Source organism: Plectropomus leopardus, chromosome 10 (assembly GCF_026936395.1).
Source record: "Plectropomus leopardus strain MGB_pleo_1.0 chromosome 10, ASM2693639v1, whole genome shotgun sequence".
In the NCBI taxonomy this organism is placed as follows: Eukaryota; Metazoa; Chordata; class Actinopteri; order Perciformes; family Serranidae; genus Plectropomus; species Plectropomus leopardus.
The window spans coordinates 2,218,764-2,231,509 of record NC_142185.1 but is presented as its reverse complement, the minus strand read 5'-3'; the positions used below and the strand labels follow the sequence as shown (position 1 = coordinate 2,231,509).

General features: G+C 40.6%; 1 protein-coding gene across 1 annotated transcript in view; it reads left to right on the top strand.

Annotated features, from left to right (window-relative positions):
- The window catches only part of slc37a1 (solute carrier family 37 member 1), a 43,149-nt gene that overhangs the window by 9,311 nt on the left and 21,092 nt on the right, over window positions 1-12,746 (top strand). Inside the window, 6 exon segments of the mRNA XM_088082843.1 lie at window positions 1,953-2,034; window positions 3,408-3,534; window positions 3,753-3,831; window positions 4,562-4,697; window positions 5,136-5,212; window positions 12,403-12,569. Of these exon segments, the coding sequence (XP_087938969.1) occupies window positions 1,953-2,034; window positions 3,408-3,534; window positions 3,753-3,831; window positions 4,562-4,697; window positions 5,136-5,212; window positions 12,403-12,569 (668 nt within the window).

Below are 12,746 nucleotides of genomic sequence, written 5' to 3'. Positions count from 1 at the left end.
CCTCAAAAACAAACACCACAACATCTGGTCTATTGGCAGACATGTGAAAAGGTACCTGTGTTACTTCTGCAGACACGAAACATGGAAGGTTTTATACAGGAATGTTTGTCCATTCTCACAGAGGGGGGCGAAAGTTTGAATATGCTTTGCTACATAGGGACCACTATTTTGTCATATACATTCCTTTGTAAACATGACAGCCATCCATGATGTCAGACACTGCTCTAGTGATCTGCTCTGGTGTACTGCAAACAGTGAGGAACCTGGGTAGTGGGAATCTGGACAGAGACGGTTTCTAGTGTGAGGGACTTGAAGGACTTGCAGTCTCCCTTTAACTGTCTACTGTGACAATGTCCTCATTGAGGGCAGTGTTCTGGAGGAGTGAATGAGAAACACAATGGTCAGCATGGGAAAGATGCACCAGTTTTCTCTGAAGTTCAAGGCTTAGCCTCAGCTGTTTACCAGCTGACGATTACTGTGAAGCTCATCATTACCACACACACACACACACACACACACACACACACACACACACACACACACACACACACACACACACACACACACACACACACACACACACACACACACACACACACACACACACACACACCAGGATGGCAAACAAACACAATTTGAATTGCAAAAGTACACATTCCACTTCCAGGATATCCTGTGCTGTATGTATGAAAGTGTAGCAGGGTGAATCATTGACAAGCGATGAATGATAAAATGATGTGTTTGTCACAGATGGCTCCTAACCTTATAACTGTCTCTGCTGCTTAATGTGGACAGCTCTGTAACTCAGCTGCCTCAGACACTCTGTTTGGTCAGTATCTATTTTCTACAGGGAACATGTCTGCAGGATATTAGTCTTATTATATATTTAAATTGTCATTCAGAACACAAACAGGTTATTCGTAATGTGCCTAAGTATTTCGCAACACTTATCCCTGCTGTCTTGACGTGTGTTGTTATCAGTCAGGCAGATGTGGAAGTTTGTACCTGTTGCATCACACTCATTTCTCACTGGTGATTATGTGTTTAATATATTTGCTTATTACATAATAGAACCAGAGGAGGCCGAATGTCAGCCGCACATCTTTGAGTATCTGTCAATGTTGCACAAATATCTCTATATTTCTAAATACCATCTGTTTTCTGTGACTGTTGTGGCTTGTGTTGATGGCTACATTGAAGATATAAAGTAATCTTTGTGAAATGAAAATTGCAAGTATGTGTGCTGATGTTTAAGTATGTCATGTTGGCATTCAAGTATGATTGCAAGCTGTGTCCTGTCACCCCCTCACCTCAAACTGAAGTTGAACATCCTGGTTTCTTTCCAAGGAAGAATTTGGATTTGTTGTCTAGTCCCTCAGCTGTCAGTGCTAGGGTTTTCATGATACTAGAATTTCTAACTCAATACTGACAACCAGAAAGACACTCTATACTCAAAACCATTTTCCATGTTATTGTTTGATACAAACAATACACCCTAATTATTTTCTGTGTTTCTGGTGTCTTGCCACCATATTTTTGTTGCTGCTCAAATAGAGTTGGTAGGCTGCGCCTAACCCTAACCCTCTAGTTGTAGGTTGACTTTTCTCAGCTTCAATCTGGGACTTTAAGAGAAGCATCACTTTTCAGACACAGATAATTGTCTTAGCTTCTTAAATGAACACTGTCAATTAATGCTTCAGACGCACGGGACTGATTGCTGAGCTTGCACATTTATGTTAGTCGTTTCATCATTAGCCGTTAACAGAGAGCTTAACAAGCATAACAGTTGGCTAATGTGGCTGTTGGCTAATTGTTAATAATAAAATAGTTAATGTTACTGTATGCCGCTGGCCAGTACATTTTTGATAAATATTTAATACTTCAATGATGTTAGAATCGATTTTTTTTGACAACCCCTCTTAGGGCTTCTCTCTTGTGATTCCTCTCTGCAGGTACAGAGCTCTTACATTCATCCTCACCTTCCTACTCTACACCAGCTTCCACCTCTCCAGGAAACCCATCAGTATCGTCAAGGTAACACATGTTCAATGTTGTTATATAGTCTTTAGATCACATACATGAGGTCACATGCCTCCACAAATACAATAACACCCTGAGCCAATGTTCCAGACACTGATAACACCCAGTTTAAAACTTAAGTCCAAATGTAATTGAGAGTATCTTAACAATAACCTTATTTTGAGGCTAGGCTTAGGCTTTGTTTTAGCCTTTTGTGTTTCACTCATTATGGATCTGACAGAAGCTGCTCTGTGCAGTACCAGTAATCCTACATGACAGAAATTCCATCAGGAAGAAAAAAAGAGAAATGTATTTTAATTCATTGCCATGCATGATGCTCAGAGTAATCGCAGTCCATGGCTCCTCAGCGTGGTGTCCCCCTCCCTCCTCTTGTGCTGTGTGGTAGGTGTGGGACAGGTAGGAGGAGAGAGCTGCTGCTCACTGTGATTGTTCAGTTGTAGTTATTGTATTTCTGTGGTTGTAAAGTGGTACACCACACTGTAAGCAACTTAGCTCTTGTGCAATTAGAATGTTTTGATTTTTTTAATTTAATCCAACTCAGCAAAGTTTCTATTCATGTGCAATGTCATCAATATGCAAATGAGCATATGGCATCATCTGGCCATTTTTAGCGACTTTACAGCTAGTGCTAGCTTCTTGATCTGATCATGTTACATGTGAGGAAAGGGCAAGTGATCACCAGAAAGGTTCCACATCCTCTGTTCAGTGTATTCAAGCTGTTACCATCACGCAGAAGGTTCAGGATGTCAGCCCACAGATGATTTATGCCAACCAGTATTACTCTGTTGAACAAACTGTGTAAAATAGTTGAACCTCTCTGTGTGAGGATGCAGCACCTCATGAAATGTAGGGCACTTTAATGACATGTCGTGAACGGGTCCAAAAACCCTTTTAGTGGCAACATCACAGTGACGTCACAGTATTAGCTGGAGGCAAAAGAAAGCAAAACTAAAGGGAAACTCCGGTCTCGTCTATTCTTGTTGAGTGCCAGAATAGATAAAGTAATGGCTCAAAACTGAAATTTTATCCAACCGCCACAGCCTGTCCACAAAAACGAGAAAGACAAGCGTTGAACAGAACTGTTGGGAGAACTATGCCATTCTGGACACTATAGAAGTCTGGGAACATACTGTCATGCAAGCAAGTGAATGGCCCACTCTAGCTCTAGCTTTCTGTCACCAAGCTGTGTTCTAAACTTTGCTGTTCTTGGATAAGAGTCTAAGTTGTGCTGTCACAGCAGTTTCCTCTGCAGAACAGGCACTGTTCAAAACAGTAAACAAGTCACTTCTGTCAGGCACACTGTGCCTGTTTCACGTGGTGTTTATGGCCATCTGAATCATGGTGCACTCATTGTTTTATATTGACAGAGCGAGCTCCATAAGAACTGCTCATCTGTCAGTGAGCTGGCCACCATCGCCTCCTCCTCCAGCAGTAGCCAGCAGCCCCCCTTGCCATCTCTCCATGCAGACATGGACTGTAGCTGGAAGCCTTTTGGTATGTATCTGCTTTATTACTGACATTTTAGTTTTGGGGGGTTCAAAGCATGACAGTCAATTGATTAGATGATAATAAAAAATATAATATGCAGAGCAAGTAGCAGTGCTCTGCTGCTTTTACGACTTGAACCCAACAGCATAATAGCCGATAAACAACTGAGGATGAGCTAAATCTACATGCTCGCCTGAACTCTACAACTCTTCTTTTTTGCTCAGATAAGAGGAACTACAGGCAGCTGCTGGGAGCCATGGACTACTCCTTTCTGTGTGCCTACGCAGTGGGAATGTACCTCAGGTAAGATGGCAAGAAGAAAGGAGCAGTTTAAGTCAAAGTAGAGGTGAATAGTGGAAGAGTAAACTTGCCAAAGAATATAGCAGTTGGAACTAGGGTTGCAGCAATATGAGATTTCCTATGTACAATAACCATCTTAGAAAATATTGCAGTTTCAAAGTAAATCATGTAAATTATGCTGTATCTGCATTGCACAGGTGTTGTGATTGTAAGTTTTGGGAAATATTCTGTATTTATGATGTTGTGGTTGTAAAAGAATAAAAAAGAGAATATATTGTGGTATCTCAGTACCGTGGTGTCAAGGTATTACAGAAATATTATTATAATTATTGGCCCAAATTACCCTTTAAGGAATGAAAATGAAAGGGTTTTTTATGGTTGAACAAATATTTTATTACTATAATTAAAACTCAAAAAACATTTTTTATGGAGATATTTGTAAAATGTTCATCTTTTGAAAATAACTAAAATAAAGTTGTTGTTTTTTTTTTTTTTAAATATTGTAGATAGGCATGTGTGCATGATCTGACAACTGTCAATTTTCATATCATGGTATACCTTGAAAGGGGTGTACTGCTGCAACCCTTAGCTGGAACTGATACTGAGGGGTCACAGATATACACTGAGAGACTGTCTGCATAAAGTGAAACACTCGTGGCAAATGGGTTAAGCTAAATTTAGAGAAAAAAATGAATGACTTAATGGACTATATCCCCTCTGTGCATCCATGCAGCGGCATCATCGGGGAGCGCCTGCCCATTCGACTGTACCTCACAGTGGGCATGCTGACCAGTGGGCTGTTCACCTGCCTGTTTGGACTGGGTTATGTCTACAATATCCACAACCTGGGCTTCTATATATTTGTCCAGGTGAGACACATCATAAGTAAATCATAAAAGTTAGTCTTTGCCAAAACAGTTAAAGCAGAGACCCTGAGGAGAAATTTGCTAGCATGTGATGCTTGCAGTACTCATAGCACTGTCATGAAAATAGAGCCCGCAGGTGCTTACACAGTAAACATGGGACTGTCACATGCAGTGGTACATTTGCCTGAAGGGGAATCCCCTCAGCTCTGTGCTTGGGGCACAATGTAGCTGAATATTGTGTCATTGCTTGCACAAGGATGCTGTGGTATGTATTACCATTTCCAAATACAGACTGCACCACAGATGGATGGTCACAGACAAAGAGACACACACTTACATAATTACAGGTTGATATATCCATGTTCACATAAATGATATGTGTAGCTGTGTTTCTAATGCCTCACTGTCAAACTGACCTCATTCATCCTCGTGTGATTCCAGGTGGCCAATGGCCTGGTCCAAACCACTGGCTGGCCCAGTGTGGTGACCTGCATCGGCAACTGGTTTGGGAAAGGAAGGTAAGGTCTAATCACTCACTGACTGACACTAGCAAAGGACAGAATGAAATGTGGATTTCAGTTGGGTTTCTGATTTAAAGAACATTTCATGATCACGTTGCAGTTTTTGCTAATATTTTGTTTGATGATTATTATTGTGATTATTTTAACTCAATATAACAAGGTACAAGGTAGATTTGTAATTTTTTTAAATGTAATATTCTATTTTCTATTTATCTCTCTCTCTCTATTATATATATATATGTATAAAGTATAAAGTTTATATAAAGTTTGATTAGGCTCAGCGGGACTGTCAGTGTGACAGCAGGATTCATGTAATATAGTAAAAAAGCTAACTACACTAACACCAGATTGTAAATGTGCAACATTATTTTGCTGAGATTGTATATTACACAAAAGCCAGAGACTGTATCATATTGAGTTCCTGTAAATTCACCACTTCTAAGCAGAAGAGAGACGATAATGTTATCTTAAATAATGTTTGGGGCCTAACTGTATCGCTCAGGATCTAAAGGAGTGCAGTCAGTGTCAAGTGTGTAGTTTATGGATGGTAGGGGTAGGCCATATGGCAAAATATTATATCATGATCTTTTAAAGGCAGGATCACAATCACAACTTTATCACAATTCTTTTTCATTTTGGATTTTAAGACTATTGTGCATGTGACTGAACAGCACAACCAAGCCCATTCCGCAATTAAAAAAATATAGCCCTTAAATAAAAAATAATAACATAACATTTAGGCCAAAGTACCTTTTTAAACAGATGTAAAATTTGTGTGTGCAATTTTGTTTTCCACTGTTTTGATGGGAAGCCTATCTTTTGTCAGGTAAAATATTATCAGTGTTGAATTTTTTTTGGGGGGGGTAGGCTGTTCAGTGTTTTCATTTTCATCCATGACGTCCCACTTGTGAAATAAAGAGGGAGGGGAAAGAAAGCCAAGACTCAATGGTTTGCTATGATTGGTTTATCTGTGTTTCTATAGGGAAGGCATGAAACGGACCAGAAAATAGTTTGCTTCAGCTGAGAAAAAAACAAGACCAGGTTAAAAACTAGTAAATGGCTTGATTGTGTACAGTGGTTCTCAACCTTGTTTCTTCAAGGACTTATTTACCATCACTGAGTACACTGAAGACATATTTTAATGATATTTCACAGAAAATTAAGAGAAAGGTTGAAAATAAGGTAATGTGCCTGTGGCCCCAGGCCCCCAAATCACTACATCTGGCCCTGGTAATAATGAGTGCTCAGTGCAAGCAGCTGGATGAGACACGGAACGATGCGCTCTAAATACTTCCATCCAAAGTCTGACTAACATGAATCTAACATAAAATAGTCTTTAGAAGTCTAAAGAAGTCACTTTCCAACTTTGAAGTTTTGTCTTTTGGTTCATTCAGACACTTTGGTGCTGTGAGGAGAAGCTCCGCTCTGTCCGTCTGTCTTTCTCTGTTTGATCTGTGATAATGAAACGGCGTTCTGTTGTCAAAAAATCAGTTGTATTCTACAGTCAGTTGTTCACTGCATTACATGATTGTTCAACACTTTTGGCGTGAGATTTGCTTTAGAGTCATGAGAGCGTAAAACTGACGGTGAAAATGTGTGTCACACGTCAGGAGCGTGAGGGTTGGCAACCCTGAAATATGTTAAAATGCAGAACAATACACTTATAACGTTACATGCAGTCACACAGCGGAGAAGAGCTGCTTTCTCTAGAGCTGTACCTGCTGATCATTAACACATGCTATCGCTGCAGCTCCACTCAGACCCGGGTCTGAGTGGAGGCTGCGCTGCCCGCATTCTATGGTCCAGCCAAAAAGTTTGGACACGTTGCGTGTATGAGCATAGAACTACAACAGATAGACACTGTGCACTGTGGCACCATACAACGATCCCTCTGTGATAGGGGATCATGGACACATTCTAATTCTTCACGATCTAATATCGTCATATCGCACACCCCTAATGGATGGTGATCTTAACATTATTCAGGACCCAAAGGAGTGCAGTGTCGAGTGTGAAGTTGTTGTGGAAGAATGGTTTTCCAAAGAGCTGCAAGCAACAGTACTACAGGCTGAGCTATCAACGCTCTCTGAGCAGGCATGTCTGCGAAGGAACAATGCATTAGCACAAGGAATTTATCTGTATTTAGCAGTGAGAATGCTGTTGTTTCTTCGTTTACATAGACAAAGAACTAGTTTTTATAGAGCTAGATGAAAAATTGTATTTAAAGTATTTGCTTCTAACAGTGACCTTCACTGCTTTATCATTAGCTGACAGTGACACTGAGGAACAGCAGCACAGCTGCTACAGACTTTTAACCACAGTCTACATCAGCTTTTGACCAAATGGCCTGCAAATAGGTCCTGTGTTGTGTTGCACCTTGACTTCATGAATAAGATATCAAAAAAACATCCAGCAGGGAAACTTGCACTGCTGCTGCACTGTTTGAAGGCTTGATAGCTAATGTTTGTTTGGTCGTTATTCTGCCAACAGAACTGTCATTGGCTTCTTAATGACAGTTTGTTTACATTGTGTCTCAACTCTAGCCAATCAGGGTCTTGGAGGCTGAAGGAGCATTTTTGATTTCACTGCAAAACGTTTTCTGTTTATTGAACATTGAGGGCCCTATTTAGATGATCTATAGCACATCCTCTAAAGCGCATGGCACAGGTGCGTTTAGGGCGTGCCAAAGTCTGTTTTGCTAGTTAAACTGCAGGTAATCTGGGTGCCAGGTGCGGGGCATGGCGCAGAGGGGTTGTATTTAGGCTCTGAATTAGTCATGGGTGTGTTTTGGGTGGAAAATGAATGAACCAATCTGTTCATCAGCTCCCATTTCCTTTAAAAGCCAGGTGCACCAGGAATTGGTTGATTGATCTAAATGACGGATTTGGCAAATTATGTAAGAGGTGTTCTGCTGTTAACAAAGCTCGCTGCTCAGCATGAAAATCAAGCACAAACGGGAGGAGCCAGCTGATCTCTCAGTGCGGGTGTTGCTGCTGGCATATTTGAGTTAACTGGCATTGGCACACACAGTTCAATCTCACGCTGTCCTACGTCCTGTAATGTGTCCTCATTTATGTCCAAGAGACATACATGATGCATATCAATGTTGTGCAAAACACACAACATGCCACAAAGAATGCTGGGACTTTGAGGGCTGTATTGTGATGTTCCAACTGACTTATCCAAACATCTGAACCGCATGCAGGCGCATCTTTCTATCTGAATAATCCGCCCTTTCAATAGCAGGAATCAGACTGCGCCTTTGACCTCAGACCAGCTTTTATTTGGTCATCGGCCAACAGTGCGCCTGACCACACCTCATTTTAAGACCGACACGCCCAGGGGCACACAGATGGGCGCAGGTACATTTGTTATTTAATGGACATGGGCGCCAGGCGTGAAAATAGGTTCGTTCAAGCTGAGCTGCGCCTCGCCTGGACAGCGCACGAGAGCAGGCAGCCACAGCAGGAGGCGGTGACAAAAAGCTGCGATCAAGTCAGACAGTTTTCTGACTCCTCAGCAGCCTTTAGTCTGTACAGGAAGTCAGAGAGGCACTCACATCCTGTTAGATTTTATTCCTATTCATTCAAATTTTATCAGATATGTTTATCAGTCTGTCCACAGCCTCAAATTATTGATTACAATGTAAAATAAATAAATAAAATAAATAAATATTAAAATAATAATAAAATATTATACAGGCGATCTGTTATTTCTGTTCATGGTGTTCATGTCACTCTCAGACTATATCAATAAATGAAAACCATCACAGCAGCTCTCAGATCAGCCAGACAGCCTATGGTCAGGGCTTCATATCTGCACACCTGTTATTTTAAGAATCCTCACATCACACTCAGACTACTGACCTGAAGTGAACTAAAGTCTCTGTGCTGTTCAGTCCTTAATCTTTATTTTCTATCTTGCTTTAAAATAATTAAAATACTATACAATAGAGTCTGTGTTGTTTATGATAAATGTATTTAGGGTTTGACTGCAAAACGTCACCATCAATCACAACATGTACTCTGTTAATAGAAAAACAAATAAGACAAATTAATTCCAAATCTTGATAATTCAACAGAAATAAAATGTTTATCTGACACGTCATATTGGTAAGTCAACATCTAAACCAATCAGCTGTTCGATCACCTGAGAGCCAGGCCTTAGCAGTCTGCGGAGAGCAACTGAGGCGCCTGGCTCTAAAATCTGCGGCCGCCTCGAAATCATGAGATCGCCGTCCACTTTTGACTGACATCAGAGCAAGTCGGACTAGGCTCGGACACAAATCTAATCGGCATGCATTGCTCGTCGATCGCACGTGATCGGTTCACGCAGAATTGGGTAGGCTCGAACGAAACTATTGACAACTGCGCAGGTCTGACACTAGGTCTTTGGTTGAAAAGCATATCATTTCCTTTCCTAACCACTTTTCCTTAACCTCCAGACAAAACGTCAAGGGGTCAAGTAAAGATGTGAAGGAGAATTGATGAGGATTTAGGAAAAGAAGATTGCGGTGTTTAGAGAATCCGACTGGCTTTCTCCTCGGCTCTGTGATGATGCGACGGCGAATGTTATTGACGCGGGTCTGCTGTGATGAAACTACAATGTTCACATGATGGACTACAGAAAGCACATTCTCACTAGAGTGGTTTTTATGCAGCAAAAATGTTTTTTTTTTTTTTTTTGTAATTGTATTATTTGTGTTTTCTTTAAAAACTTTATTTGCTGCTTTCTTCAAGCCCTTTGTAATATGGATCCTAAAAAGTGCACCATAAACTCGCAGTGTTAATATTATGATTATGACTAGCCTATAATCATTATTATTATTTATATTATTGTTGTTATAATTATCCTAATAAGGCCTACTTTGCTTCCTGTGTACTGGCCACCTTGTTTAATGCACATTATAAAGGCTAAACAAGGACAGCCTGGTGTAAAATATTACAGCATTACCAAGGTGAGAATTTTAATAAAGAGGAATATAGGCTGCCAGTCACAGAAGTGAAATGTAACGTTTTCACACAAGATGGTTGCTCACACTCACCCTATTTTCCCTCATATTTATTGTCATGAATCCTTATATGATTTTGTGAAAATAGCCTAATAAATATAAGGATATGTACAACCTGTTAGATCCAGCACTGTACATACAATCATGATCATCTTACGTTTCAAATGTGATGATTTGAAAACATTAGTTGTCATAAAACATCCCCTCGTGTTCTGGTTAATGTGCTGATTCTGATCTTATAAGAAGGAATAACAAATATGTTTTTTGATAAATATAGGCCTATAGGCAAACCATGTTTTGTGATAATGGGCTCTATAAATAAAATTGACTTGAACTGACTTGATAGCCTAAATTCAGGGAAGAGATCTGATTATAAGCCTGTGTATATAAAAGCTTAAGAAGCAGCACACAGCTCAGTGAACAGCTCCATGTTGACGTGGTAGTGTGTTAAAGTTGTTTCAGCTCATACAGACTGTGGATCTGTGATGTCATGAAACGGCTGATTCCCCAAATATCGGCTGATGTCATGCGTCATTTTAAAAGTTGACACCGCAAAGAATTGTGGGACGCATTCTCTCATTTCCTTTGGCAAAGGATGGTCTGGTGTATCCTCTGCTGAAGGAGATTTTAAAGGAAGCATTGACGCACCTTTCCTTAATATAAGGAGAACTGGAACAGCTCTTATCATGGCAGCTGCTCAGGTACTTCCAGTTCATCTCACTCAGTTAGGAACCTTCCTAAGCAAAAGATGTATTTGACCGCAGCCCTGCAATGACACTTGCATTGCACCGTGCTCTGTCTTGTGCCAACGTAAAATAGAACCCAGAGAGTTGTATAGTGACAGCTTGTTCAAGGGAGTGCAGAGGCAGAGTAGAAACAGTACATGCATGCTATTGAAGGACAGTGATTTAGAAAATGTCTCCTCAGTGGAGTGCTTCTTATTAACTGCAATGTGGGAAACAAGCTTTGATTTGTTCTTTCCAGTGACTCGAAAAGTTTTCACATGCTTTTTGGCATTTAGACGAATCTGGCGACCAATTTGTGTGTTCCACCATCCAGCGGCGCCGCCATTACTGTGATGGCAATTGACTACTGACAGTAACAGACATAGATACAGTATTGAAAAATAAGGGTTTATAATGTTATGGTAAAGGCAGCATAGGTAGATGGATTGATGACGTTAGGCAGTGGCCCCTAGTTACTGATGAGGATACTTTATATGGATGGTGATCTTAACATTATTCAAATTTACATATTACATATAATCAAGTGATGAAGTGTTGTAATGTAGCATTACTAAAGTTAATGTGAGCTAGCACAATCAATAAAGAGTTGCATTTAATCATACAGAAAATTACATTAGTAAACCTCATATAAAACAAGGAGAGATGCATTGTACCAAGTTCTAGCAGAGCTGCTATTTTCCACCTGTAGTCCCTGGGCAGGTTGGTGGAATAAATAAATACATACATGACAGAATTAGATTAAATAATGTACAGCTACAATATGAAGTAATGTTGTTTTATAGATTCACAAGACAATTTCATTAATCACCTGGCTTGTGATCAGAAACAAAATGCTAACTACACGTCTCTGATAGAGGGTCAAAAGGACCGGAGCTCTGGATGGGTTGGCTAAATATTGCACACTTTACCAGATGATGAACACATCATCACATTCTAAAAGTACCTGCCCAATACTCACAGTAATTATCATAATGCTTTTGAAATCGAATTTGAAATTATAGTTTTTTTCCTCAAGTTGAAGTTTGCTGCGACTGTTGCAGCAGCTGAGAGCTGCACAGGTTCTTCCTGAGCTCCTAGACATCATTTTCAAAGGTAATATCACACAGAGTAAAGGTAAAAGTAGAAAATGATACACTTCTCAGTACAGCTTGCATTCAAACATGGTGGGAGGGAGGGAGATGCCACCACGGGAATGGAGACTTGTTTACTTCTGGTATTTTCCCAGATTCATGTGTAGGTAGAATGTGCAGCATTCCATTTAGTGGAGGTGGGATGCTCCCTCTGCTGCAAGCCCATTTCAGTGAATGAAACCTCTGACAGGAATGACCTGACTCAGTTTAGCACACAGGAAGATATATGGCCAGCAACTGAGACAGAACTTGCAGCCTCTGGAAGTCACTGACAGCCTGATGTGTGTGTCTTCCTGTCAGGCGAGGACTCATCATGGGGCTGTGGAACTCTCACACCTCAGTGGGAAACATCCTGGGCTCTCTAATCGCCGGCTACTGGGTTTCCTCCAACTGGGGCCTGTCCTTCATCGTGCCGGGGCTCATCATCGCTTTCATGGGCGTCGTCTGTTTCCTCTTCCTCATTGAACGTGAGTGTGACCTCCCATTGGCTGAGGGCTGCACTGTGTTCATATTTTACCAAATGGTTTGATTGGTTTTTATTGTGTATGAAGGGTTGAGCTTCTTATGTAGCTATACACTTATCAAAGGGCAGCTAATAATAATGATGTTTTTCTTTCTTGGTAAAGTAAGTTTCCATTACTATG